The sequence below is a fragment of the Nerophis lumbriciformis genome, linkage group LG11, assembly GCF_033978685.3.
Source record: "Nerophis lumbriciformis linkage group LG11, RoL_Nlum_v2.1, whole genome shotgun sequence".
Classification (NCBI taxonomy): Eukaryota; Metazoa; Chordata; class Actinopteri; order Syngnathiformes; family Syngnathidae; genus Nerophis; species Nerophis lumbriciformis.
The window spans coordinates 50,166,625-50,190,725 of record NC_084558.2 but is presented as its reverse complement, the minus strand read 5'-3'; the positions used below and the strand labels follow the sequence as shown (position 1 = coordinate 50,190,725).

Here is a 24,101-nt window from a genome sequence, read left to right as displayed (position 1 = left end):
GCATATGTGACCCACCCATAATGTGTCACATTTTTGTGTTGATTGATTTATTTTATTTTGTGGTTTGAATTCGTTTTTGGAGCTGTCATTACACATTTATCAGTATTCACATTGGTCAGTAGGGGGGCAGTAGGGCGTTTCTTCCCAATTGAATGCTATCGCCTGCAGACCGGAAGTGTCTTGTCATTCTGATGAGCGCGACCAGTCTGTGAACAATTGAAACGTCCTGTGTGCTTTTTCCTCCTGTATAACAGGTTAGTTTTGGTGAATCAACTCACCGAATAATATCCATGTGATCTTTATAAGTTTAAGTACACATTCCGATGGTGGAGCCTAACTCTAAAGTGTTTGTGAGTTGTAGTTTGTAAATGAACACTGAAATTCAAGTATTTATTTTTATTTATATATATATCAATCAATCAATCAATGTTTATTTATATAGCCCTAAATCACAAGTGTCTCAAAGGGCTGCACAAGCCACAACGACATCCTCGGTATATATATATATATATATATATATATATATATATATATATATATATATATATATATATATATATATATATATATATATATGTCTTAATAAGGTTATCCAAAAAATAGTGCTCGATACCGTAGTAGAGCGCAATATATGTATGTGTGGGGAAAAAAAATCACAAGACTATTTCATCTCTACAGGCCTGTTTCATGAGGGGTGTACCCTCAATCGTCAGGAGATTTTAATGGGAGCATTCGCATACCATGGTTTATATAGGGCACAGAGTGGGTGGGTACAGGCTGGCCTAGGGGCGTGGTGATTGGTTCATGTGTTACCTAGGAGGTGTTTCCGTCTATGGCGGCATGTTGTTACAATTTCGCTGCGCTTGTTGAGGGATGACAGGTCTGGACGGTAGATAATAAACAGTTATATACGACAAATCATCTCAAACCACAACAAAACAATTGCAAATGAGCCGTCGACCCCCAGTCAGAACGACTCCAAAACCAACAAAGCATGTAACTGTCGAAAGAAACCTGATTGCCCCCTCAACGGGGGATGCTTACAAACATCAGTTGTCTACCAATCTAAGGTAATACGCAAGGACATTAACACATCCGACACATATGTAGGATTAACCGAGGGTGAATTCAAAACCAGATGGAACAACCACAAGGCTTCTTTCAGGAACAAAAACCTGCGAAATACCACAGAACTCAGCAAACACATTTGGGACCTCAAAGACAATAATGTTGAATATTCAATAACATGGCAAATTCTTGCATCCAGCACACCTTACAATAGTGGTAATAAAAGATGCAACCTATGCTTGAAAGAGAAACTGTTTATTATCTACCGTCCAGACCTGTCATCCCTCAACAAGCGCAGCGAAATTGTAACAACATGCCGCCATAGACGGAAACACCTCCTAGGTAACACATGAACCAATCACCACGCCCCTAGGCCAACCTGTACCCACCCACTCTGTGCCCTATATAAACCATGGTATGCGAATGCTCCCATTAAAATCTCCTGACGATTGAGGGTACCCCCCCTCATGAAACAGGCCTGTAGAGATGAAATAGTCTTGTGATTTTTTTTCCCCACACATACATATATATATATATATATATATATAACTAGAATTCACTGAAAGTCAAGTATTTCTTATATATATATATATATATTAACCACGCCCCCAACCACGCCCCCCGCCCCACCCCCGACCACGCCCCGCCCCCCACCCCCCACCTCCCGAAATCGGAGGTCTCAAGGTTGGCAAGTATGATATAAACAGTGTGCTTTATAACAATTAGGGAGGTTTGTGTCATGTTTGTCCTCCTACAGAAACCATATTAAAACAAAAAATATATTTTTTTTCCCCTCAACTTTTTCCATTTTTCATACATTTTTGAAAAAGCTCCAGAGAGCCACTAGGGCGGCGCTAAAGAGCCGCATGCGGCTCTAGAGCCGCGGGTTGCCGACCCCTGTCTTAAGGGCACTCACCTTTTCTTTATTTTTGGTTTAAGCATTAGACACCTTTTTACCTGCACTCTGCCTCCCGCTGTTTCCGACATCTACAAAGCAATTAGCTACCGGCTGCCACCTACTGATATGGAAGAGCATTACACGGTTACGCTGCCGAGCTCTGGACACCACCGACACACAACAACGCCACATAATTTGCAGATTATAATTACTGGTTGTCAAAAAATATTTTTAATCCAAATAGGTGAAATTACTTAATCTCCCACGGCACACCGGACTGTATCTCACGGCTCAAGACTATCGGCACAGTGGTTGAAAAACACTGGTCTATTCAATTGAATATAAGTTGAAAAGGATTTGCAAATCATTGTATTGTATCACCGGCGGTGAGGGATGCCGTCAGGCTGAAGAAGGAGTCCTATCGGGTTCTTTTGGCTCATGGGACTCCTGAGGCAACAGACAGGTACCGACAGGCCAAGCGGTGTGCGGCTTCAGCGGTAGCGGAGGCAAAAACTCGGACATGGGAGGAGTTCGGGGAGGCCATGGAAAAAGACTTCCGGACGGCTTCGAAGCAATTCTGGACCACCATCCGCCGCCTCAGGAAGGGGAAGCAGTGCAGTGTCAACACCGTGTATGGTGGGGATGGTGTTCTGCTGACCTCGACTGCGGATGTTGTGGATCGGTGGGGAGAATACTTCGAAGACCTCCTCAATCCCACCAGCACGTCTTCCTATGAGGAAGCAGGGCCTGGGGAATCTGTGGTGGGCTCTCCTATTTCTGGGGCTGAGGTTGCCGAGGTAGTTAAAAAGCTCCTCGGTGGCAAGGCCCCGGGGGTGGATGAGATCCGCCCAGAGTTCCTTAAGGCTCTGGATGCTGTGGGGCTGTCTTGGTTGACAAGACTCTGCAACATCGCGTGGACATCGGGGGCGGTACCTCTGGATTGGCAGACCGGGGTGGTGGTTCCTCTCTTTAAGAAGGGGAACCGGAGGGTGTGTTCTAACTATCGTGGGATCACACTCCTCAGCCTTCCCGGTAAGGTCTATTCAGGTGTACTGGAGAGGAGGCTACGCCGGATAGTCCAACCTCGGATTCAGGAGGAACAGTGTGGTTTTCGTCCTGGTCGTGGAACTGTGGACCAGCTCTATACTCTCGGCAGGGTCCTTGAGGGTGCATGGGAGTTTGCCCAACCAGTCTACATGTGCTTTGTGGACTTGGAGAAGGCATTCGACCACAGGGAAGTCCTGTGGGGCGTGCTCAGAGAGTATGGGGTATCGGACTGTCTGATTGTGGCAGTTCGCTCCCTGTATGATCAGTGTCAGAGCTTGGCCCGCATTGCCGGCAGTAAGTCGGACACGTTTCCAGTGAGGGTTGGACTCCGCCAAGGCTGCCCTTTGTCACCCATTCTGTTCATAACCTTTATGGACAGAATTTCTAGGCGCAGTCAGGGCGTTGAGGGGATCTGGTTTGGTGGCTGCAGGATTAGGTCACTGCTATTTGCAGATGATGTGGTCCTGATGGCTTCCTCCGGCCAAGATCTTCAGCTCTCACTGGATCGGTTCGCAGCCGAGTGTGAAGCGGCTGGGATGGGAATCAGCACCTCCAAGTCCGAGTCCATGGTTCTCGCCCGGGAAAGGGTGGAGTGCCATCTCCGGGTTGGGGAGGAGATCTTGCCCCAAGTGGAGGAGTTCAAGTACCTCGGAGTCTTGTTCACGAGTGGGGGAAGAGTGGATGGTGAGATCGACAGGCGGATCGGTGCGGCGTCTTCAGTAATGCGGACACTGTATCGATCCGTTGTGGTGAAGAAGGAGCTGAGCCGGAAGGCAAAGCTCTCGATTTACCGGTCGATCTACGTTCCCATCCTCACCTATGGTCATGAGCTTTGGGTCATGACCGAAAGGACAAGATCACGGGAAAAGGGTGGAGTGCCATCTCCGGGTTGGGGAGGAGATCTTGCCCCAAGTGGAGGAGTTCAAGTACCTCGGAGTCTTGTTCACGAGTGGGGGAAGAGTGGATGGTGAGATCGACAGGCGGATCGGTGCGGCGTCTTCAGTAATGCGGACGCTGTATCGATCCGTTGTGGTGAAGAAGGAGCTGAGCCGGAAGGCAAAGCTCTCGATTTACCGGTCGATCTACGTTCCCATCCTCACCTATGGTCATGAGCTTTGGGTCATGACCGAAAGGACAAGATCACGGGTACAAGCGGCCGAAATGAGTTTCCTCCGCCGAGTGGCGGGGCTCTCCCTTAGAGATAGGGTGAGAAGCTCTGTCATTCGGGGGGAGCTCAAAGTAAAGCCGCTGCTCCTCCACATCGAGAGGAGCCAGATGAGGTGGTTCGGGCATCTGGTCAGGATGCCACCCGAACGCCTCCCTAGGAAGGTGTTTCGGGCACGTCCGACCGGTAGGAGGCCACGGGGAAGACCCAGGACACGCTGAGAAGACTATCTCTCCCGGCTGGCCTGGGAACGCCTCGGGATCCCCCGAGATGAGCTGGACGAAGTGGCTGGGGAGATTGAAGTCTGGGCTTCCCTGCTTAGGCTGCTGTCCCCGCGACCCGACCTCGGATAAGCGGAAGAAGATGGATGGATGGATGGATGTATTCTCTTTTTATTTACCATTTACACAACGTGACAACTTCACTGCTTTTGGGGTTTGTAGTTCAGCTGCAATAACACTTCCAAATGGGGGGTTTGGGACAACTCCAGCTGTGTGCGTCCGTCACGGGGGACAAAAAAAACGCTCGTCGACACCTCGCTAACTCCACTGTATCTTCCACAGATGTACCAAAGCACCGGTCACAACCCCGAGTCGGAACGAGCGACGGACGCCAAACGGACGGGGGACAACCCTCGAAACCCTGCTTCTGAACCCGAACCCTGCTTGGAACCCTAAACCTGACGTGCGGGCGAGATGGCCGCTTCATGAAGCTAAGGCGCACTTTGACACTCGGCATGCACGTCACCCATATTGAAAGAAAAAGAAAAGCCTGGTTGATCACATAACTCCACGTTTGTCTATGCAAAAAAGTACTCAACATTAGAACGGAGAGGGCATCACGATACCGACAATCTGAAGAAGAAGAAGAAGAAGAAGAAGCTAAAAACGCCACCGCCTCGTAACCGTCTGTCGGCCCAATTCTGCGCCGACGACGCCCAGACGTCCCCGCGTCTGCTCAACGCCGCTCCCGAACCCGTCGCTCTGGTGTCCCGCGAGACAAAAACCAAGGTGAGGAAAGAAAACCTGGGGAAGTGCGGCGCCCGACACAAACAGTGATGGCGGACGCTCTCGCCGCCGACGACGACAACGCCCCGGCGGGGCCGACCGTTTCGTCTCCCCAAAGCCGCAAAGGGGACGCTTAACGCCGTCCTACGGGGATCGCCAAAACGAAGCCCCGGTTCAAGGAGACGCCCTCGCAATGGAAGCCGAGCTCCCCCCCCCCCCGCTAGAGGCCGGTGAGGTCCACGATGGCCTTGATGAAGATGGTGTCGTCGCGGATGTAGGAGTTTTTGGCGTCCAGCTTGGAGAGCGGGCAGAAGAGCGGGCAGCCGCTGGCGATGTTCATCTCGCTGACGGGCCGCTGGAAGGAGGAGGAGGTGACGTCGGGGCGGAAGGCGTCGATGATGTGCTCGCGGTTGCTCTGGTCCAGCAACATCAGCGTCACCTGCGGGGTGGGACCAGGCGGCGTCAACCGACTCGTTCCCGGGCGCCTTCGGAAGTTGTTACCTTTTGGTTGAAGGGCCATTTGAGCAGGGCGTCGCTGAGTCCTCGCATGACCACGAAGAACAAGGACAGGTGGCTGCCTCGGCCCGTCCCGTCGCCGTTCAGGTAGATCCGCAGACACATCTTGTAGCCGTACTTGCTGGTGTAGAACGCTGGCGGACAGGAAGTCAGACAATCACAACACCCGTCATGTCAACGGCTGTCCAAAGTGCATCTCGTTTTTTGGCACATTCTACAAATACTAGTACAAAATAACCCCAAAGAATTGGAATAAAAGAGCAAACAGGTGAAATGTGACCAGAAAAAAACATGCAGGGTCCAAAAATAATAATGAATCAAAATCAATTCGGTTATGAATTATTGGCTCCAATTACAAATATACAAATATTCCACTTTGACATATTTTCTGGGAATATATATTGCATATTTTGACTTTTTCTTTGACTAAAAGAGCCATAAAAAAAAACATTTAAAAAAATTATAAAAACTTACAATAGACGGATTGATCTGAAGTTGATCGAGATATTTAAGTAAAAATAAAAAATAAATAAAAAATGTGGACTTATTTTTAACACTTAAATGAAAAAAAAAATTTTTAACTGTCATTGCTAAAAAAAAAAAAAAAGATTATTATTATAATCAATGTTATGAATTATTGACATATTTAGGGCTCCAATGACTTCACATCAAATATTCCACTTTGACATATTTTCTGGGAAAAATATTGCATATTTTGTGTTTTTCTTTGATGAAAAGAGCCATAAAAAAAACATTTAAAAAAAATCATAAAAACGTACAATAGACGGATTGATCTGAAGTTGATCTAGATATTTAAGTAAAAATATGTAAAAAATAAAATAAAATAATAATAATAATAATAATAATGACTTATTTTTAACACTGATATGAGTGGGGCCCTTTTGGATCACTCAGAGAATTTTTTTTTTGAATGTCATTGCTAAAAAAAAATTATTATTATTATTATAATCCATCCATCCAGCCATTTTCTACCGCTTATCCCTTTATAATCAATGTTATGAATTATTGACATATTTAGGGCTCCAATGACTTCACAAATATTCCACTTTGACATATTTTCTGGGAAAAATATTGCATATTTTTTGTTTTTCTTTGACAAAAAGAGCCACAAAAAACATTTTAAAAAATCATAAAAATGTACAATAGAAGGATTGATCTGAAGTTGATCTAGATATTTAAGTAAAAATATGTATAAAAAAAAAAAAAATAATAATAATAATAATAATAATGACTTATTTTTAACACTTATATGAGTGGGGCCCTTTCGGATCACTCAGAGAATTTTTTTTTTAAATGTCATTGCTAAAAAAAAATATTATTATTATTATAATCCATCCATCCAGCCATTTTCTACCGCTTATCCCTTTATAATCAATGTTATGAATTATTGACATATTTAGGGCTCCAATGACTTCACAAATATTCCACTTTGACATATTTTCTGGGAAAAATATTGCATATTTTTTGTTTTTCTTTGACAAAACGAGCCACAAAAACATTTTAAAAAATCATAAAAATGTACAATAAAAGGATTGATCTGAAGTTGATCTAGATATTTAAGTAAAAATATGTTAAAAAAAAAAATAATAATAATAATAATGACTTATTTTTAACACTGATATGAGTGGGGCCCTTTTGGATCACTCAGAGAATTTTTTTTTTTAAATGTCATTGCTAAAAAAAAATTATTATTATTATTATAATCCATCCATCCAGCCATTTTCTACCGCTTATCCCTTTATAATCAATGTTATGAATTATTGACATATTTAGGGCTCCAATGACTTCACAAATATTCCACTTTGACATATTTTCTGGGAAAAATATTGCATATTTTTTGTTTTTCTTTGACAAAAAGAGCCACAAAAAACATTTTAAAAAATCATAAAAATGTACAATAGACGGATTGATCTGAAGTTGATCGAGATATTTAAGTAAAAATATGTAAAAAAAAATAATAATAATAATAATGACTTATTTTTAACACTTATATGAGTGGGGCCCTTTTGGATCACTCAGAGATTTTTTATTTTTTTTATGTCATTGCTAGAAAAAAAATATTATTATTATTGTAATCCATCCATCCAGCCATTTTCTACCGCTTATCCCTTTATAATCAATGTTATGAATTATTGACATATTTAGGGCTCCGATGACTTCACAAATATTCCACTTTGACATATTTTCTGGGAAAAATATTGCATATTTTTTGTTTTTCTTTGACAAAAAGAGCCACAAAAAAACATTTTAAAAAATCATAAAAATGTACAATAGAAGGATTGATCTGAAGTTGATCTAGATATTTAAGTAAAAATATGTAAAAAAAATAAAAATAAAATAATAATAATAATAATGACTTATTTTTAACACTTATATGAGTGGGGCCCTTTTGGATCACTCAGAGATTTTTTTTTTTATGTCATTGCTAAAAAAAAAATATTATTATTATTGTAATCCATCCATCCACCCATTTTCTACCACTTATCCCTTTATAATCAATGTTATGAATTATTGACATATTTAGGGCTCCAATGACTTCACATCAAATATTCCACTTTGACATATTTTCTGGGAAAAATATTGCATATTTTGTGTTTTTCTTTGATGAACAGAGCCATAAAAAAAACATTTTAAAAAAATCATAAAAACGTACAATAGACGGATTGATCTGAAGTTGATCTAGATATTTAAGTAAAAATATGTAAAAAAAAAAATAAATAATAATAATAATAATAATAATAATAATTACTTATTTTTAACACTTATATGAGTGGGGCCCTTTTGGATCACTCAGAATTTTTTTTTTTTTTTATGTCATTGCTAAAAAAAAAATTATTATTATTATTGTAATCCATCCATCCACCCATTTTCTACCGCTTATCCCTTTATAATCAATGTTATGAATTATTGACATATTTAGGGCTCCAATGACTTCACATCAAATATTCCACTTTGACATATTTCTGGGAATAATATTGCATATTTTGACTTTTTCCATGACAAAAAGAGCCATAAAAAAAACATTTTAAAAAATCATAAAAATGTACAATAAAAGGATTGATCTGAAGTTGATCTAGATATTTAAGTAAAAATATGTAAAAAATAATAATAATAATAATGACTTATTTTAAACACTTATATGAGTGGGGCCCTTTTGGATCACTCAGATATTTATTTTTATTTTTATGTCAATGCTAAAAAAAAATATATTATTATTATTGTAATCCATCCATCCACCCATTTTCTACCGCTTATCCCTTTATAATCAATGTTATGAATTATTGACATATTTAGGGCTCCAATGACTTCACAAATATTCCACTTTGACATATTTTCTGGGAAAAATATTGCATATTTTTGGTTTTTCTTTGACAAAAAGAGCCACAAAAAACATTTTAAAAAATCATAAAAATGTACAATAGAAGGATTGATCTGAAGTTGATCTAGATATTTAAGTAAAAATATGTAAAAATAAATAAATAATAATAATAATAATAATGACTTATTTTTAACACTTATATGAGTGGGGCCCTTTTGGATCACTCAGAGAATTTTTTTTTTTAAATGTCATTGCTAAAAAAAAAGATTATTATTATTATAATCCATCCATTCACCCATTTTCTACCACTTATCCCTTTATAATCAATGTTATGAATTATTGACATATTTAGGGCTCCAATGACTTCACAAATATTCCACTTTGACATGTTTCTGGGAAAAATATTGCATATTTCGTGTTTTTGTTTGACAAAAAGAGCCATAAAAACCAAAAAACCAAAAAAACATTAAAACTAAATCATAAAAACTTACAATAGACATAGAGATTTAAACAATAAAATGATTTAAGTGATAAAAGTAAAAATAAAAATAATGTATGACTTATTTTTAACACTTATATGAGTGGGGCTCTTTTGGATCTACTTTCATTGATAAAAAAAAATTAAAATAATAATTCATTATAATCAATGTTATGAATTATTGACATATTTAGGGCTCCAATTACTTCAGATCAAATATTCCACTTTGACATATTTTCTGGGAAGAATATTGCATAGTTTGAGTTTTTCTTTGACAAAAAGAGCCATAAAAAAACATTTAAAAAAATCATAAAAACTTACAATAGATGGATTGATCTGAAGTTGATCTAGAGATTTATGTAAAAATATGTAAAAAAAAAAATAAAATTATGACTTATTTTTAACACTTATATGAGTGTGGCCTTTTTGGATCACTGAGAAGAAGAAAAAATGTAAACTGTCATTGCTAAAAAAAATATATATATATATATTATTGTACGTTTGTAATCAATGTTATGAATTATTGACATATCCAATGACTTCACATCAAATTATCCACTTTGACATGTTTGACATCTGGGGAAAATATTGCATATTTTGTGTTTTTCTTTGACAAAAAGAGCCATTAAAACAAAACAAAACAAAAAACATAAAAAAAAATCATAAAAACTTACAATAGATGTAGAGATTTAAACAATAAAAGTAAAAAAAAAAAAAATGTATCACTTATTTTTAACACTTATATGAGTGGGGCCCTTTTGGATCCCTCACCATTTTTTTAAAACTAACATTACTAAAAAAAAAAAATAATAAGTTATAATCAATGTTATGAATTATTGACATATTTATGGCTCCAATTACTTCACGTCAAATATTCCACTTTGACATATTTTCTGGGGAAAATATTGCATATTTTGTGTTTTTCTTTGAAAAAAAGAGCCATAAAAAAACCATTAAAAAAATGATAAAAACTTACAATAGACGTATTGATCTGAAGTTGATCTAGAGATTTAAGCGATAAAAGTATAAAAAAAAAAGTATGACTTATTTTGGAAGGAAAATGCTCCTCATCCAAAGTAAAAAGTGATTTACTTTGAGTTTTTATAATTAGTGGCAATGTGCCTCAAGAAGTATTTCTTCGTGTGAGCACACTTCCAAGAGTCCTGGGTCAGACACCTGCGCCAGTATGAGGATGTTTTTTCCAATAAACTACTTTTAACGGCGGGCTCTGTGACTACAATTAATGGCAACGGAATGAAAGAGTTAGAGTACTTTAGCATTGTTAGCTCGATTTGTTGTGTAGCTAGCTTAGCCTTCTACTGTAAGAAAATAGCGTCATCGTCCTCCGGCAAAATAAAGAATGATTTCCCTAAAAAAACGACTTTTAATTTGATCAGCGTCTACCGTGCTTGGCGATGAACGAGTAAGTTATACGGTCCGTTGTTACGTTTGCCATGTAGCTCGTAGGTTAGTTCATAGCCTCGAGCCTCCATTGTTTCCCGAGGACGCCTCCGTGATGGACGCTCTGACCTCCCTCCCTCCTCAACAACACCTGGGAGTTGAACTTTGCTTGCACTGCCTGCAGAGCGGCTCCAGGCCTACAGACACAACAACACTACACCCTGGACAATGGGCATATGCATCCCACAGCCCCCGACCCCTACCCCACGCCTTCACCACAGCTTGATTCCCCTTAGGGGCGATTGACGGCTGACTAGAGCTTATACAGCAGCAGCCGGCCTCCGTAGCTCCCACTCCCTCCCCTCTGTTGCAAGTTTTGTTGATTCTATGTAACTTGTTTATGTGTGCTATGGCTATGAGGGTTTTTCCCTTGGCCTCAGTCAGGCAAACGTAAAAACGGACCGTATAACTTACTCGTTCATCGCCAAGCACGGTAGACGCTGATCAAATTAAAAGTAGTTTTTTAGGGAAATCATTCTTTATTTTGCCGGAGGACGACGACGCTATTTTCTTACAGTAAAAGGCTAAGGTAGCTACACAACAAATCGAGCTAGCAATGCTAAAGTACTCTAACTCTTTCATTCCGTTGCCATTAATTGTAGTCACAGAGCCCGCCGTTAAAAGGCTCCCTGGAGTCCAGCCTTTGACTGAATATTTTTTACTCTCCCCCCACCCCTCCCCAACGTTTACCTGTTTCTCACTTTTTTTTGTACGTCCAGGGTCTAGCATTAGATAGTTACATACTCGGTAGAAGTTTAACCTTAGCCAGCCCGTAGTTACGGACCTGTGCGTCAGCCGGGATTCGTTCCCCTCTCCCGTCCCCCGCACCGCGTCCTTCCTTTGTGCCGGCAATAAAACACGGTGAGCCGCTGGTCTCGCTGTATCATCCGGGATGTTGTGTTGTGGTGGAAGTCACTCAAGACAAATGGCTGCTGGCGGTTACCGATGTCCAAAGTGCACGATAAAAGCAAGAAAGCTAAAAAAAAAACCCTACAAAACATTTCTGCGGGGCGGGTGCCAATGCTTACTCAGCGTGAGGGAGCGGGACGAGGAGGGGTTGATTTGCATCCAACAACTCCGCCACAACCGTTTTAAAAGGGAGAAAAAAATGGCTTGAAAATTGGTCTGTAAAACAAAATCTATGCAGTTTTTTTCAACAAAGAACCACCATTCCATTTTATGTAGACCACAATGAAGTCTTTTAAATGTAGAAATAAAATCGTCTTTAGCACAAGAATAAAATGCGTAGTGAAATGTGTGAGACTGTATAATTCAAAAAGGGTGGTACCTGGCGAGAACATGGCGGGGGCTCGACCCGCGATAGCGTCCTGTCTCTTTTTGGCAAAATCTGAGATCCTCCAGACAAAGACGCCATCAAAGGTGGTGGCAGACATCTCCCTCAGCCGACCCTCCATCTCTGCCACCGTCAGGTCCTTCAGCCCCACCGTCCTCTCCAGCTGCCGCACCTGTGAGAACCACCTCTCAGTTTAGTCTGTTGCAAAGATTTCAAGAGCGCCGAGCGGCCTACCTTGTTACTCAAAGCCTCAATCTTGTCCTGGTCCAGCTTGTGCTGGCGGTTGCTGGCCTCCATGGTGGTGGCGAAGCGCTCCACTTCTCTGTTGAGGACGCACACCACGTTTTCAAAGGTGCCGGACTTCACCTCCAACTCGGTGCACCGGCGGCCCAGCTCGGCCACCTTGGTCTTCTCGCTGTGGAGCTGCAGCTCCAGCGCCGCGCCCACCGAGCTGGGCAGCGGCGTGAAGGAGGTAGACACGGAGAGGGTGGGCGCCAGGGTGGGTGGCGGCGGCAGGGGCGCCGAGGCGGACGGGCCCGAGCCGGAGGACGAGGAGGCGGCGGCTCCCTGCACGGGAGGCCAGGGGGAGGTGGTGCTGAGCTGGGAGACTCGGGCCTCCAGTTCCCTGAGGGACTGCTGCAGTTCCACCAGTTTGTGTCCCGCCACCTCCAGACCCTGCGGCTGCAGCCCCTCCATGCTCACCTTCATGCCCATGATGTAGTGCAGCAGCAGGTTGAGGTGCTCGTAGGCAAACGCACGCTCGTGGTCGTGAGTCTTCTCTTTCTCCACCTGCAGGCAAGATGCTGGGTAAAGTCAATATTTACAATAGTTATCCAAAGAAACTTAAAGATGGAACCGCCCCTCCTCATACTCATCTTGTTGTTGACATCATCAAAAATCAAACCAGTCACTGCTTGCATATTTACTTGTGACTTTAGCCAGAGACATAAAGAGAATGGGCAATGGCAGTGTTGTTGTACTCCGTGCTTTTGTCTTGGATTATTTCAGTTTGCATGTAAAATGTCCGATACAAACCGTCTTGCAGCATGTTTACCTAAATATTGGACAAACAGTTAACATCTAAATGTCCTCTTCTTTCGCTTATCCGAGGTCGGGTTGAGGTGGCAGCAGTCTAAGTAGAGAAGCCCAGAATTCCCTTTCCCCAGACAATTTGTCCAGTTCCCCCTTGGCAGTTCCGAGGCGTTCCCAAGCCAGCTGGGAGAACTTGTCTCTCCAACGTGTCCTGGGTCTTCCCTGTAGCCCCCTACCGGTCGGGCGTGCCTTAAATACCTCCCCAGGGAGGCGTCTGGGCGGGAATCCTGACCAGATGTCCAAACCACCTCATCTGGCTCCTCTTGATGTAAAGGAGCAGCGGCTTTACTCCGAGCTCCTTCCGAATGACAGAGCTTTTCACCCTATCTCTAAGGGAGAGCCCCGCTACCCGACAGAGGACACTCATTTCGGCCGCTTGTACCAAAGATCTTGTCCTTTCGGTCACAACCCAAAGCTCATGACCATAGGTGAGGATAGGAACGTAGATCAACTGGTAAATTGAGAGAGCACTTTCTTCGCTATGACCGACCGACACAGGGTCTGCATCACTGCAGATGCTGCATTGATCCGCCTGTCAATCTCACGACCCACTCTTCCCTCCCCCGGGAACAAGACCCCAAGGTACCTGAACTCTTCCACTTGGGCGGAGGCGTCTGGGCGGAAATCCTGACCAGATGTCCAAACCACCTCATCTGGCTCCTCTTGATGTAGAGGAGCAGCGGCTTTACTCCGAGCTACTTCCGAATGACAGAGCTTCTCACCCTATCTCTAAGGGAGAGCCCCGCCACCCGACAGAGGACACTCATTTCGGCCGCTTGCACCAAAGATCTTGTCCTTTCGGTCACAACCCAAAGCTCATGACCATAGGTGAGGATAGGAACGTAGATCAACTGGTAAATTGAGAGAGCACTTTCTTCGCTATGACCGACCGACACAGGGTCTGCATCACTGCAGATGCCGCACCGATCCGCCTGTCAATCTCACGACCCACTCTTCCCTACCCCGGGAACAAGACCCCAAGGTACCTGAACTCTTCCACTTGGGCGGAGGCGTCTGGGCGGCAATCCTGACCAGATGTCCAAACCACCTCATCTGGCTCCTCTTGATGTAGAGGAGCAGCGGCTTTACTCCGAGCTACTTCCGAATGACAGAGCTTCTCACCCTATCTCTAAGGGAGAGCCCCGCCACCCGACAGAGGACACTCATTTCGGCCGCTTGTACCAAAGATCTTGTCCTTTCGGTCACAACCCAAAGCTCATGACCATAGGTGAGGATAGGAACGTAGATCAACTGGTCAATTGAGAGAGCACTTTCTTCGCTATGACCGACCGACACATGGTCTGCATCACTGCAGATGCCGCACCGATCCGCCTGTCAATCTCACGACCCACTCTTCCCTACCCCGGGAACAAGACCCCAAGGTACCTGAACTCTTCCACTTGGGCGGAGGCGTCTGGGCGGAAATCCTGACCAGATGTCCAAACCACCTCATCTGGCTCCTCTTGATGTAGAGGAGCAGCGGCTTTACTCCGAGCTACTTCCGAATGACAGAGCTTCTCACCCTATCTCTAAGGGAGAGCCCCGCCACCCGACAGAGGACACTCATTTCGGCCGCTTGTACCAAAGATCTTGTCCTTTCGGTCACAACCCAAAGCTCATGACCATAGGTGAAGATAGGAACGTAGATCAACTGGTAAATTGAGAGAGCACTTTCTTCGCTATGACCGACTGACACAGGGTCTGCATCACTGCAGATGCCGCATTGATCCGCCTGTCAATCTCACGACCCACTCTTCCCTCCCCCGGGAACAAGACCCCAAGGTACCTGAACTCTTCCACTTGGGCGGAGGCGTCTGGGTGGAAATCCTGACCAGATGTCCAAACCACCTCATCTGGCTCCTCTTGATGTAGAGGAGCAGCGGCTTTACTCCGAGCTACTTCCGAATGACAGAGCTTCTCACCCTATCTCTAAGGGAGAGCCCCGCCACCCGACAGAGGACACTCATTTCGGCCGCTTGCACCAAAGATCTTGTCCTTTCGGTCACAACCCAAAGCTCATGACCATAGGTGAGGATAGGGACGTAGATCAACTGGTCAATTGAGAGAGCACTTTCTTCGCTATGACCGACCGACACAGGGTCTGCATCACTGCAGATGCCGCACCGATCCGCCTGTCAATCTCACGACCCACTCTTCCCTACCCCGGGAACAAGACCCCAAGGTACCTGAACTCTTCCACTTGGGCGGAGGCGTCTGGGTGGAAATCCTGACCAGATGTCCAAACCACCTCATCTGGCTCCTCTTGATGTAGAGCTCATGACCATAGGTGAGGATAGGAACGTAGATCAACTGGTAAATTGAGAGAGCACTTTCTTTGCTATGACCGACCGACACAGGTCGGCAGATGCCGCACCGATCCGCCTGTCAATCTCACGACCCACTCTTCCCTCGCCCGGGAACAAGACCCCAAGGTACCTGAACTCTTCCACTTGGGGCAGGATCTCGTCCCCAACCCGTGAAACTACCCCCTTTTACGGGCGAAGACCATGGACTTGTGCTACAAGGTGCTGATTTTCATCCCAGTCGCTGCCAACCGATCCAGTGAGAGTTGAAGATCACGGCCAAGTGAAGCCAGCAGAGACCGAATCTTGCAGCCACCGAACCGGATCCCTTCAATGCCATGACTGCGCCAAGAAATTCTGTCGATAGATGTTATGAACAGAATCGGTGACAAGAAGCAGCCCTGGTGGAGTACAACCCTCACTTTAGTCGGGAGCGACTTGAGCATGAAGACCACCTACTCCTGAGAAAGCACTTTGGTGACCAAAGCAAAGAAAAACCTTCAACGGAATTTGAACGCTCTGATTCTGACTGACTCCCCCGCATGACTAACAGTCTTCAGGGTTAACAGGATTGGACAAAATTTCCACAAGGAGAACGAGGTCACTCACAGACATGTCGCATCCCACGACGTGAAAGCGACACGGCGTCCTGAATTTGCTGCAGAACTTGATGTGGTCCACATACTGGAAGACATGACAAAGAAAGCATCAATTGTGGGACCAGGAAGATATTTGAACTCTTCTTCACCTTCTCCCTGGGTATCTTCTTCTTGGCGCAGCCCTCGCAGATCATCGGGTACTTGGGACAGATCTCATCGTGTGCCTGGGAATCAAACACTCTGATACGGTCGAACCAAACAAACTTGCCGAGGGCTCGGCGCTTTAGCCCACCTTGATGTTTTTGAAGTGAAAGGGTTCCTTGCAGTACTTGCAGTTGAGCGTCCTCTCCGGGCACTCGCGCTCGCTGTGGCGCTCCTGCTCGCTGAAGCGAATCCGCTCCTTGCAGGACGGGCACGGGACGACCATGAACTCGCACTTGCCTTCGTGGTTCAGCTGCGCCATGCAGAGCAGAGAGACACACACAGGCTAGCGACACGGCGGGAACTCTATAGATACGATGCGACGCTTGAGTTCGGTTCGCATCTGGTTTGTGTTTCCACTGTCAGGTGTGTGAAGGGATGCTAAGTTGTGTTCATGTTTTTTACTGGCAGTTAAAAGACGAATAGCGGCATTTTGGACTAATAGCAATCGAGCGATTGAGGCCTGCTTCATTCCAACGTAGAAGGAGTTGCAGTAGTCCAAACGTGGAGAAATAGAAACATGGACGATAAAACTGATTTAATTTTTGCTAAAAGTCTTAGATGATAAAAACTAGACCATACAGCGACGTTAATCTGCTGTTCCAACAAAACAAGATTTCTGACTGTTCATTTCATCCATCCATCCATTTTCTACCGCTTGTCCCTTTCGGGGTCACGAGGGGTGCTGGAGCCTATCTCAGCTGCAGTCGGGCGGAAGGCAGTGTATACTCTGGACAAGTCGCCACCTCATCACAGGGCCAACACAGATAGATAGACAACATTCACACTCACATTCACACACTAGGGCCCATCTAGTGTTGCCAATCAACCTATCCCAGGGTTCGGCAACCCGCGGCTCCGGAGCCGCACAACTCTTTGATCACTCTGATGCGACCAAAACCAAACAAGAATGACAAACACATTTCGGGAGAACATCTGCACCTTAACACAGCATAAACACAACAGAACAAATACCCAGAATCCCATGCAGCCCTGACTCTTCCGGGCTACATTATACACCCCTGCTACCACCAAACCCCGCCCCCACCCCAACCCTGCTCCCTCACACATCAACCCCCCGCCCCCTCTGTGCGTCGGTTTAGGTGGGCGGTAGAGATGCGCGGTTTGCGGACACAACCGCGCAGTCCGCGGATTATCCGCGGGTCGGGCGGTTGAAATAAAAAAAAATTAGATTTTATCCGCGGGTCGGGTCGGGCGGTTGAAATTTAAAAAAAATAGATTTTAAATAGATTCAGGCGGGTGGCAGTTAAACCAATTCGGAAATATATATACATAGTTAAATGTTGTTACCCACATACGAAAAACGAGCAGGCACCTGCAGCATATGCCACAACAGAAGAAGAAGAAAAAAAAGAGATGGACACTTTTACGGAGCGGAGAAGGGACGCCTCGCCGGGGTCCGGGACCGAGGCCCCTTCCCCCGAGAGGGCCCCACCGGGAGCCGTAGCTGAGGTGATCCGCGAGAAGGGCCCGACGCACGTCCAGGGTCACCACCGCGCCCACCGCACCGACACCCCGCCTCGTCCGCCTTCGCCGCGGCCGGCGTCACGCGCAGCAGGTAAGCAGCTTACCTGCCCGCCCCCCCTGTGGCCGGGGGCTCGTAACAGGGGTCACTCCGCGCGCTCCGCCCGCGCAGCTTACCTGCCCGCCACCCCCGTTGCCGGGGGCGCGTAACAGGGGTCACTCCACGCGCAGTGCGCTCACGAAAGGGGTGGGGCTCACCCTGGTGAGCCGAGTGGGCCACTTTTGGTAAGCAGAACTGGCGCTGCGGGATGAACCGAACGCCGGGTTAAGGCGCCCGATGCCGATGCTCATCAGACCCCAGAAAAGGTGTTTGTTGATATAGACAGCAGGACGGTGGCCATGGAAGTCTGAACCCGCTAAGGAGTGTGTAACAACCCACCTGCCGAATCAACTAGCCCTGAAAATGGATGGCGCTGGAGCGTCGGGCCCATACCCGGTTGTCGCCGGCAGCGAGAGCCGCGAGGGCTAGGCCGCGACGAGTAGGATGGCCGCCGCGGTGCGCGCTGAAGCCTCGGGCGCGCGGGTGCGAGGGACATCGCACCTCCACGCGCTTGGAGGTGCGCTCAGCGCGGCTCCCAGATGATTGCGCACTGGTGTGCGTCTGGGCCGTGACAGCGTGGCACGCATTGGATCAGTCTCCTTTCTTTAACAGGCAAAAGCTTTATAACCTCACTAATGCCTTGCATCGTCTATATTAGATATATAACAACGGGCGGGTGCGGTTTTGATTAAATGTTAGTTCGGGTGGATGCGGATGGTTGACGACTTTTGTGATGCGGTTGCGGGTGAAATAATTGCCTATCCGCGCATCTCTAGTGGGCGGGGTTTGGTAGCGGGGGTGTATAATGTAGCCCGGAAGAGTTAGGGCTGCATGGGATTCTGGGTATTTGTTCTGTTGTGTTTATGTTGTGTTACGGTGCGGATGTTCTCCCGAAATGTGTTTGTCATTCTTGTTTGGTGTGGGTTCACAGTGTGGCGCATTATTAGTAAGAGTGTTAAAGTTTTTTATACCGCCACCGTCAGTGTAACCTGTGTGGTTGTTGACCAAGTATGCCTTGCTGTCACTAGCGTGGGCAAGCAGAAGCCCCATACAACGTGCGGCTGGTCCGGCACGCTGGTTGTAGTGGGCGCTAAAGGCTGTACCATCACGGCACGTTCGAGAGAACAGTTGCCCTGAAATTCGTAGTCTGCCGGAAAAATCGGGAGGGGTGCCAAGTATGACGCTGTCAATCCCGCGGGCCGCACTAACATTCAATTTTCATATTAAGGTGTGGGCCGCGTGTCTGAGACCCTTGGTTTATACATAACACAAAGCAAAAAAAAATCTTTGTATGCAGTGTTAATTCATTTTCAATTTCAAAAGATTTTTGTGGCTCCCATTGTTTTCTTTAATTTGTGAAACTGGTCAAAATGGCTCTTTGACTGGTAAAGGTTGCCGACCCCTGACTTATCCCCAGGTGCATGTTTTTGGAGGTGGGAGGAAGCCGCGTAGTCATGGGGAGAACATGCAAACTCCACACAGAAAGATCCCGAACCCGGGATTGAACTCGGGACATTTGTATTGTGAGGCACGTGCACTAAACCCTGTCCCACCGTGCTGCCAGATTTCTGACTGAGTTTTAAATAAGGCATCTGGGGGGGTCCAGGTCACTGGGGGGAGCATTCTGTTATACTTTTGATTCAGATAAATTGATTTCCGTCTTGTTCTCGTTTAAGTCTAGAAAGTTTGCCGCCAACCATGCTTTTATGTCCTCAAGACAATTTAAAAGTGATTTTAAACATGCAATACTTAAAGTATCGTACTTATTACGCACCAGATGCACATTGTAACGTGCATCTTAGTTGTAGTTTGGAGGTGTCGTAATCGCCATTTAAAATCGCTAATGCTAATCAGTAGCATGTCAACGGCAAAGCCAATGTATATTATTAATTTTCCTTTGTTTAACCAGGTAAAAACTCATTGAGATGAAAATCTTTTTTGCAAGAGTGCAGCAAAAACGGGTTTCATAAATGCATAAAACCACAAAAAATCAGTACACACTAGAGATGCGCGGATAGGCAATTTATCTCATCCGCAACCGCGTCAGAAAGTCGTCATTCATCCGCCATGTAACGTTTGATCAGAACTGCATCCGCCCGCCATCCGCCCGTTGTTATATATCTAATATTAATAAAAATAAAAAAAAAAGGGTGAAAACTACGCGAATTGCACCTTGTGCAGACAAGATTTTTCGATCGGACACGGAGGAATTAGCGATGTAAAAGACCACGTTGGGACAAAAAAACACAAGTCTAATGCCGTTGCTAGCGATACAAGTGGAAAACTTTCAACGTTTTTCGTCGCCCAAACAGATTCTTTGGATGTGATAAATGCCAAAGTTTTATTTACGGAGGCAATAATTGAGCATGGACTTCCAATCGCACTGGCTGATCACATGGGACAGTTAATAATGTAATGCAACCTTTAAAAATCATTACGCGGTGATCGCGATCCCAAAAATAAACTTTTCTTGCATGATAATGTCCAGAAAATTTCGCTTTATATTACTATAGAGTCCTTTTAACGAATGAGTTTGATGGTTTATCACAAACCTTAAATGAAATTCCATGGCCACCGTCCTGCTCTCTATATCAACCAGGGTGAGCCCCACCCCTTTCGTGAGCGCACTGCGTGTGGAGTGACCCCTGTTACGCGCCCCCGGCAACAGGGGTGGCAAGCAGGTAAGCTGCGCGGGCGGAGCGCGCGGAGTGACCCATGTTACGAGCCCCCGGCCACGGGGGTGGCGGGCAGGTAAGCTGCTTACCTGCTGCGCGTGACGCCGGCCGCGGCGAAAGCGGACGAGGCGGGGTGTCGGTGCGGTGGGCCCGGTAGTGACCCTGGACGTGCGTCGGGCCCTTCTCGCGGATCACCTCAGCTACGGCTCCCGGTGGGGCCCTCTCGGGGGAAGGGGCCTCGGTCCCGGACCCCGGCGAGGCGTCCCTTCTCCGCTCCGTAAAAGTGTCCATCTCTTTTCTTTTTTTTTCTTCTGTTGTGGCATATGCAGCAGGTGCCTGCTCGTTTTTCGTATGTGGGTAACAACATTTAACTATGTATATATATTTCCCAATTGGTTTAACTGCCACCCGCAAAAAAAAAAAAAAAAAAAAAAAAAAAAAAAAAAAATCTAATTAATCCGCCCGACCCGACCCGCGAGCGGATAAAATCTTTTTTTTTTTTATTTCATCCGCCCGATCCGCGGATAATCCGCGGACTCCGCGGTTGTGTCCGCAAACCGCGCATCTCTAGTACACACTATAGTTAAAAGAACAAATGACTTGCAGCATAAAGATCAAATCAACTCACCTCGTACTCCTTGATGGTTCCTCTCCAGGTGCAGCTTTCGTTGATGCAGAGCGCCGAGAGGTTCTCCACCTCCCTGCGAACTGCGTTGTCGGGAAAAGCCTTTTGGAACAAGAAGAGGAGAAGGAAAGTAACTCTTGGGTGAGTGACAGCAAAACAGACATTTTATCGCAAAAATGATGAAACACAAGCAAGATTGTTGATGTCGTCAATATCAGATTGAATTGGCCATATTTTGTAGATGTTGGCTAGTTTGCCGAATTGTGAATCTATGCGGAATTGGCCCCCGTTATCATTGCAAACATTCAAATATTTGTGCTACATTTGTGCCGTGAACATTTCCCAAACTTGTCCCAAATGTTTATGCTCCAATTTTTTACAATTTTTTGTTCAACTATTATAGTTTTTACTAGATGAAAATGTTTTGCAGCACAAACTTTTGGGGACAAGTTTGGAGAGATTTTGACAAGGTGGTCTGGTTATGAATAATAAAACAGTAATAACATAAAAACTATAAAATGTTAATAACATTAAAACAGACATTTGTGGAGATTTTGACAAGGTGGTGGGGAGGCTGGTTATGAATAATAACGGCTCAATAACATAAAAACTATAATAGTTAATAACATAAAAACTATAATAGTTACTAACATAAAAACTATAATAGTTACTAACATAAAAACTATAATAGTTACTAACATAAAAATTATAATAGTTAATAACATAAAAACTATGATAGTTAATAACATGAACAATATAATAGTTAATAACAGAAAAACTACAATAGTTGATAACATAAAAAGTATAATTGTTAACAACATAAAAACTACAATAGGCAATAACATAAGAAATACAATAATTACTAACATAAAAACTATAATAGTTAATAACATGAACATTATAATAGTTAATAACATAACAACTATAATAGTTAATAACATTTACATTATAATAGTTAATAACATAACAACTATAATAGTTAATAACTTAAAAACTATAATAGTTAATAACATAAAAACTATAATAGTTGATAACATAAAAACTATAATAGTTACTGACATAAAAATAAATATAAGAGTTACTAACATAAAAAAGTATAATTGTTAACAACAAAAAACTACAATAGTTAATAACATAAGATATACAATAGTTACTAACATAAAAACTATAATAGTTAATAACATGAACATTATAATAGTTAATAACATAAAACTATAATAGTTACTAACCTAAAAACTATAATTGTTAACAACATAAAAACTACAATAGGCAATAACATAAGAAATATAATAATTACTAACATAAAAACTATAATAGTTAATAAGATGAACATTATAATAGTTAATAACATAACAACTATAATAGTTAATAACATAAGAAATACAATAATTACTAACATAAAAACTATAATAGTTAATAAGATGAACATTATAATAGTTAATAACATAACAACTATAATAGTTAATAACATTTACATTATAATAGTTAATAACATAACAACTATAATAGTTAATCACTTAAAAACTATAATAGTTAATCACTTAAAAACTATAATAGTTACTAACATAAAAAGTATAATTGTTAACAACATAAAAACTACAATAGGCAATAACATAAGAAATACAATAGTTACTAACATAAAAACTATAATAGTTAATAACATAAAAACTATAATAGTTAATAACATAAAAACTATAATAGTTAATAACATGAACATTATAATAGTTAATAACATAACTATAATAGTTAATCACTTAAAAACTATAATAGTTGATAACATAAAAACTATAATAGTTACTGACATAAAAATAAATATAAGAGTTACTAACATAAAAAAGTATAATTGTTAACAACAAAAAACTACAATAGTTAATAACATAAGATATACAATAGTTACTAACATAAAAACTATAATAGTTAATAACATGAACATTATAATAGTTAATAACTTAAAAACTATAATAGTTGATAACATAGTTTCTCATAGTCATTCACATCGACGTCCCACTGGGGTGAGTTTTTCCTTGCCCTTATGTGGGCTTTGTACCGAGGATGTCGTTGTGGCTTGTGCAGCCCTTTGAGACACTTGTGATTTAGGGCTATATAAATAAACATTGATTGATTGATTGATTGATTGATTGAACATAAAAACTATAATAGTTGATAACATAAAAACTATAATAGTTACTAACATAAAAAGTATAATTGTTAACAACATAAAAACTACAATAGGCACTAAGATTGTTAACTAACATAAAAACTATAATAGTTAATAACTGGATGACATCTCTAGTCAGAAATGTTATTTTAGAAGAACTTAAAAACCGGAACGGCACAAACGTAACACAAACAGTTGTAATATTTGCAATGACTAACTAAGGGGGCCAACTTCACACAAGTTTTCTTCAAATTGGCATCATGACATAGGCCTCTGTGTGTGAGTGACAAGAAGAAAAGCTCAGACTCGCTTGTTTGGTGCCACCCGGTGGTTTGCATGTATAAACCCAACATACTTTCAGATGGTTTTCTGACATTTGGGACAACGCGCTAGTGCCGATTTGATAGCGTAGGATGCTAGTTTCATCACGTCGCGGGTACTCACGCATCCTTGTCTCAGGATAGACGTGGGTTCTTCGAAAATGTCCTCCTTGATGCAAGCGCTGCACTTGTGCGGCCCGTTACTGCAACACAACACCAGGCGCAAAGATAGCAAGGCTCCGCGTGGAACGAGAAGGTGTAGCCTGGTG

The 24,101-nt window shown here is 43.4% G+C and overlaps 1 protein-coding gene across 3 annotated transcripts in view; it reads right to left on the bottom strand.

Moving 5' to 3' along the window:
- Positions 1-4,504: 4,504 nt before the first annotated feature.
- Positions 4,505-24,101, bottom strand: part of LOC133610163 (TNF receptor-associated factor 2) — a 39,630-nt gene continuing 20,033 nt past the window's right edge. Inside the window, exons 3-11 of one of the 3 annotated variants that reach the window (XM_072914165.1) lie at positions 23,957-24,035; positions 21,358-21,456; positions 16,561-16,722; positions 16,418-16,492; positions 16,279-16,353; positions 12,509-13,063; positions 12,269-12,446; positions 5,687-5,835; positions 4,505-5,624 (exon numbers count right to left, since the gene is read on the bottom strand). In XM_072914165.1, the coding sequence (XP_072770266.1) occupies positions 5,406-5,624; positions 5,687-5,835; positions 12,269-12,446; positions 12,509-13,063; positions 16,279-16,353; positions 16,418-16,492; positions 16,561-16,722; positions 21,358-21,456; positions 23,957-24,035 (1,591 nt within the window). In that variant the 3' untranslated portion in view covers positions 4,505-5,405. The remainder of the gene's footprint in view (positions 5,625-5,686; positions 5,836-12,268; positions 12,447-12,508; positions 13,064-16,278; positions 16,354-16,417; positions 16,493-16,560; positions 16,723-21,357; positions 21,457-23,956; positions 24,036-24,101) is intronic. The other 2 variants (XM_072914166.1, XM_072914167.1) reach the window with 2 other exon arrangements.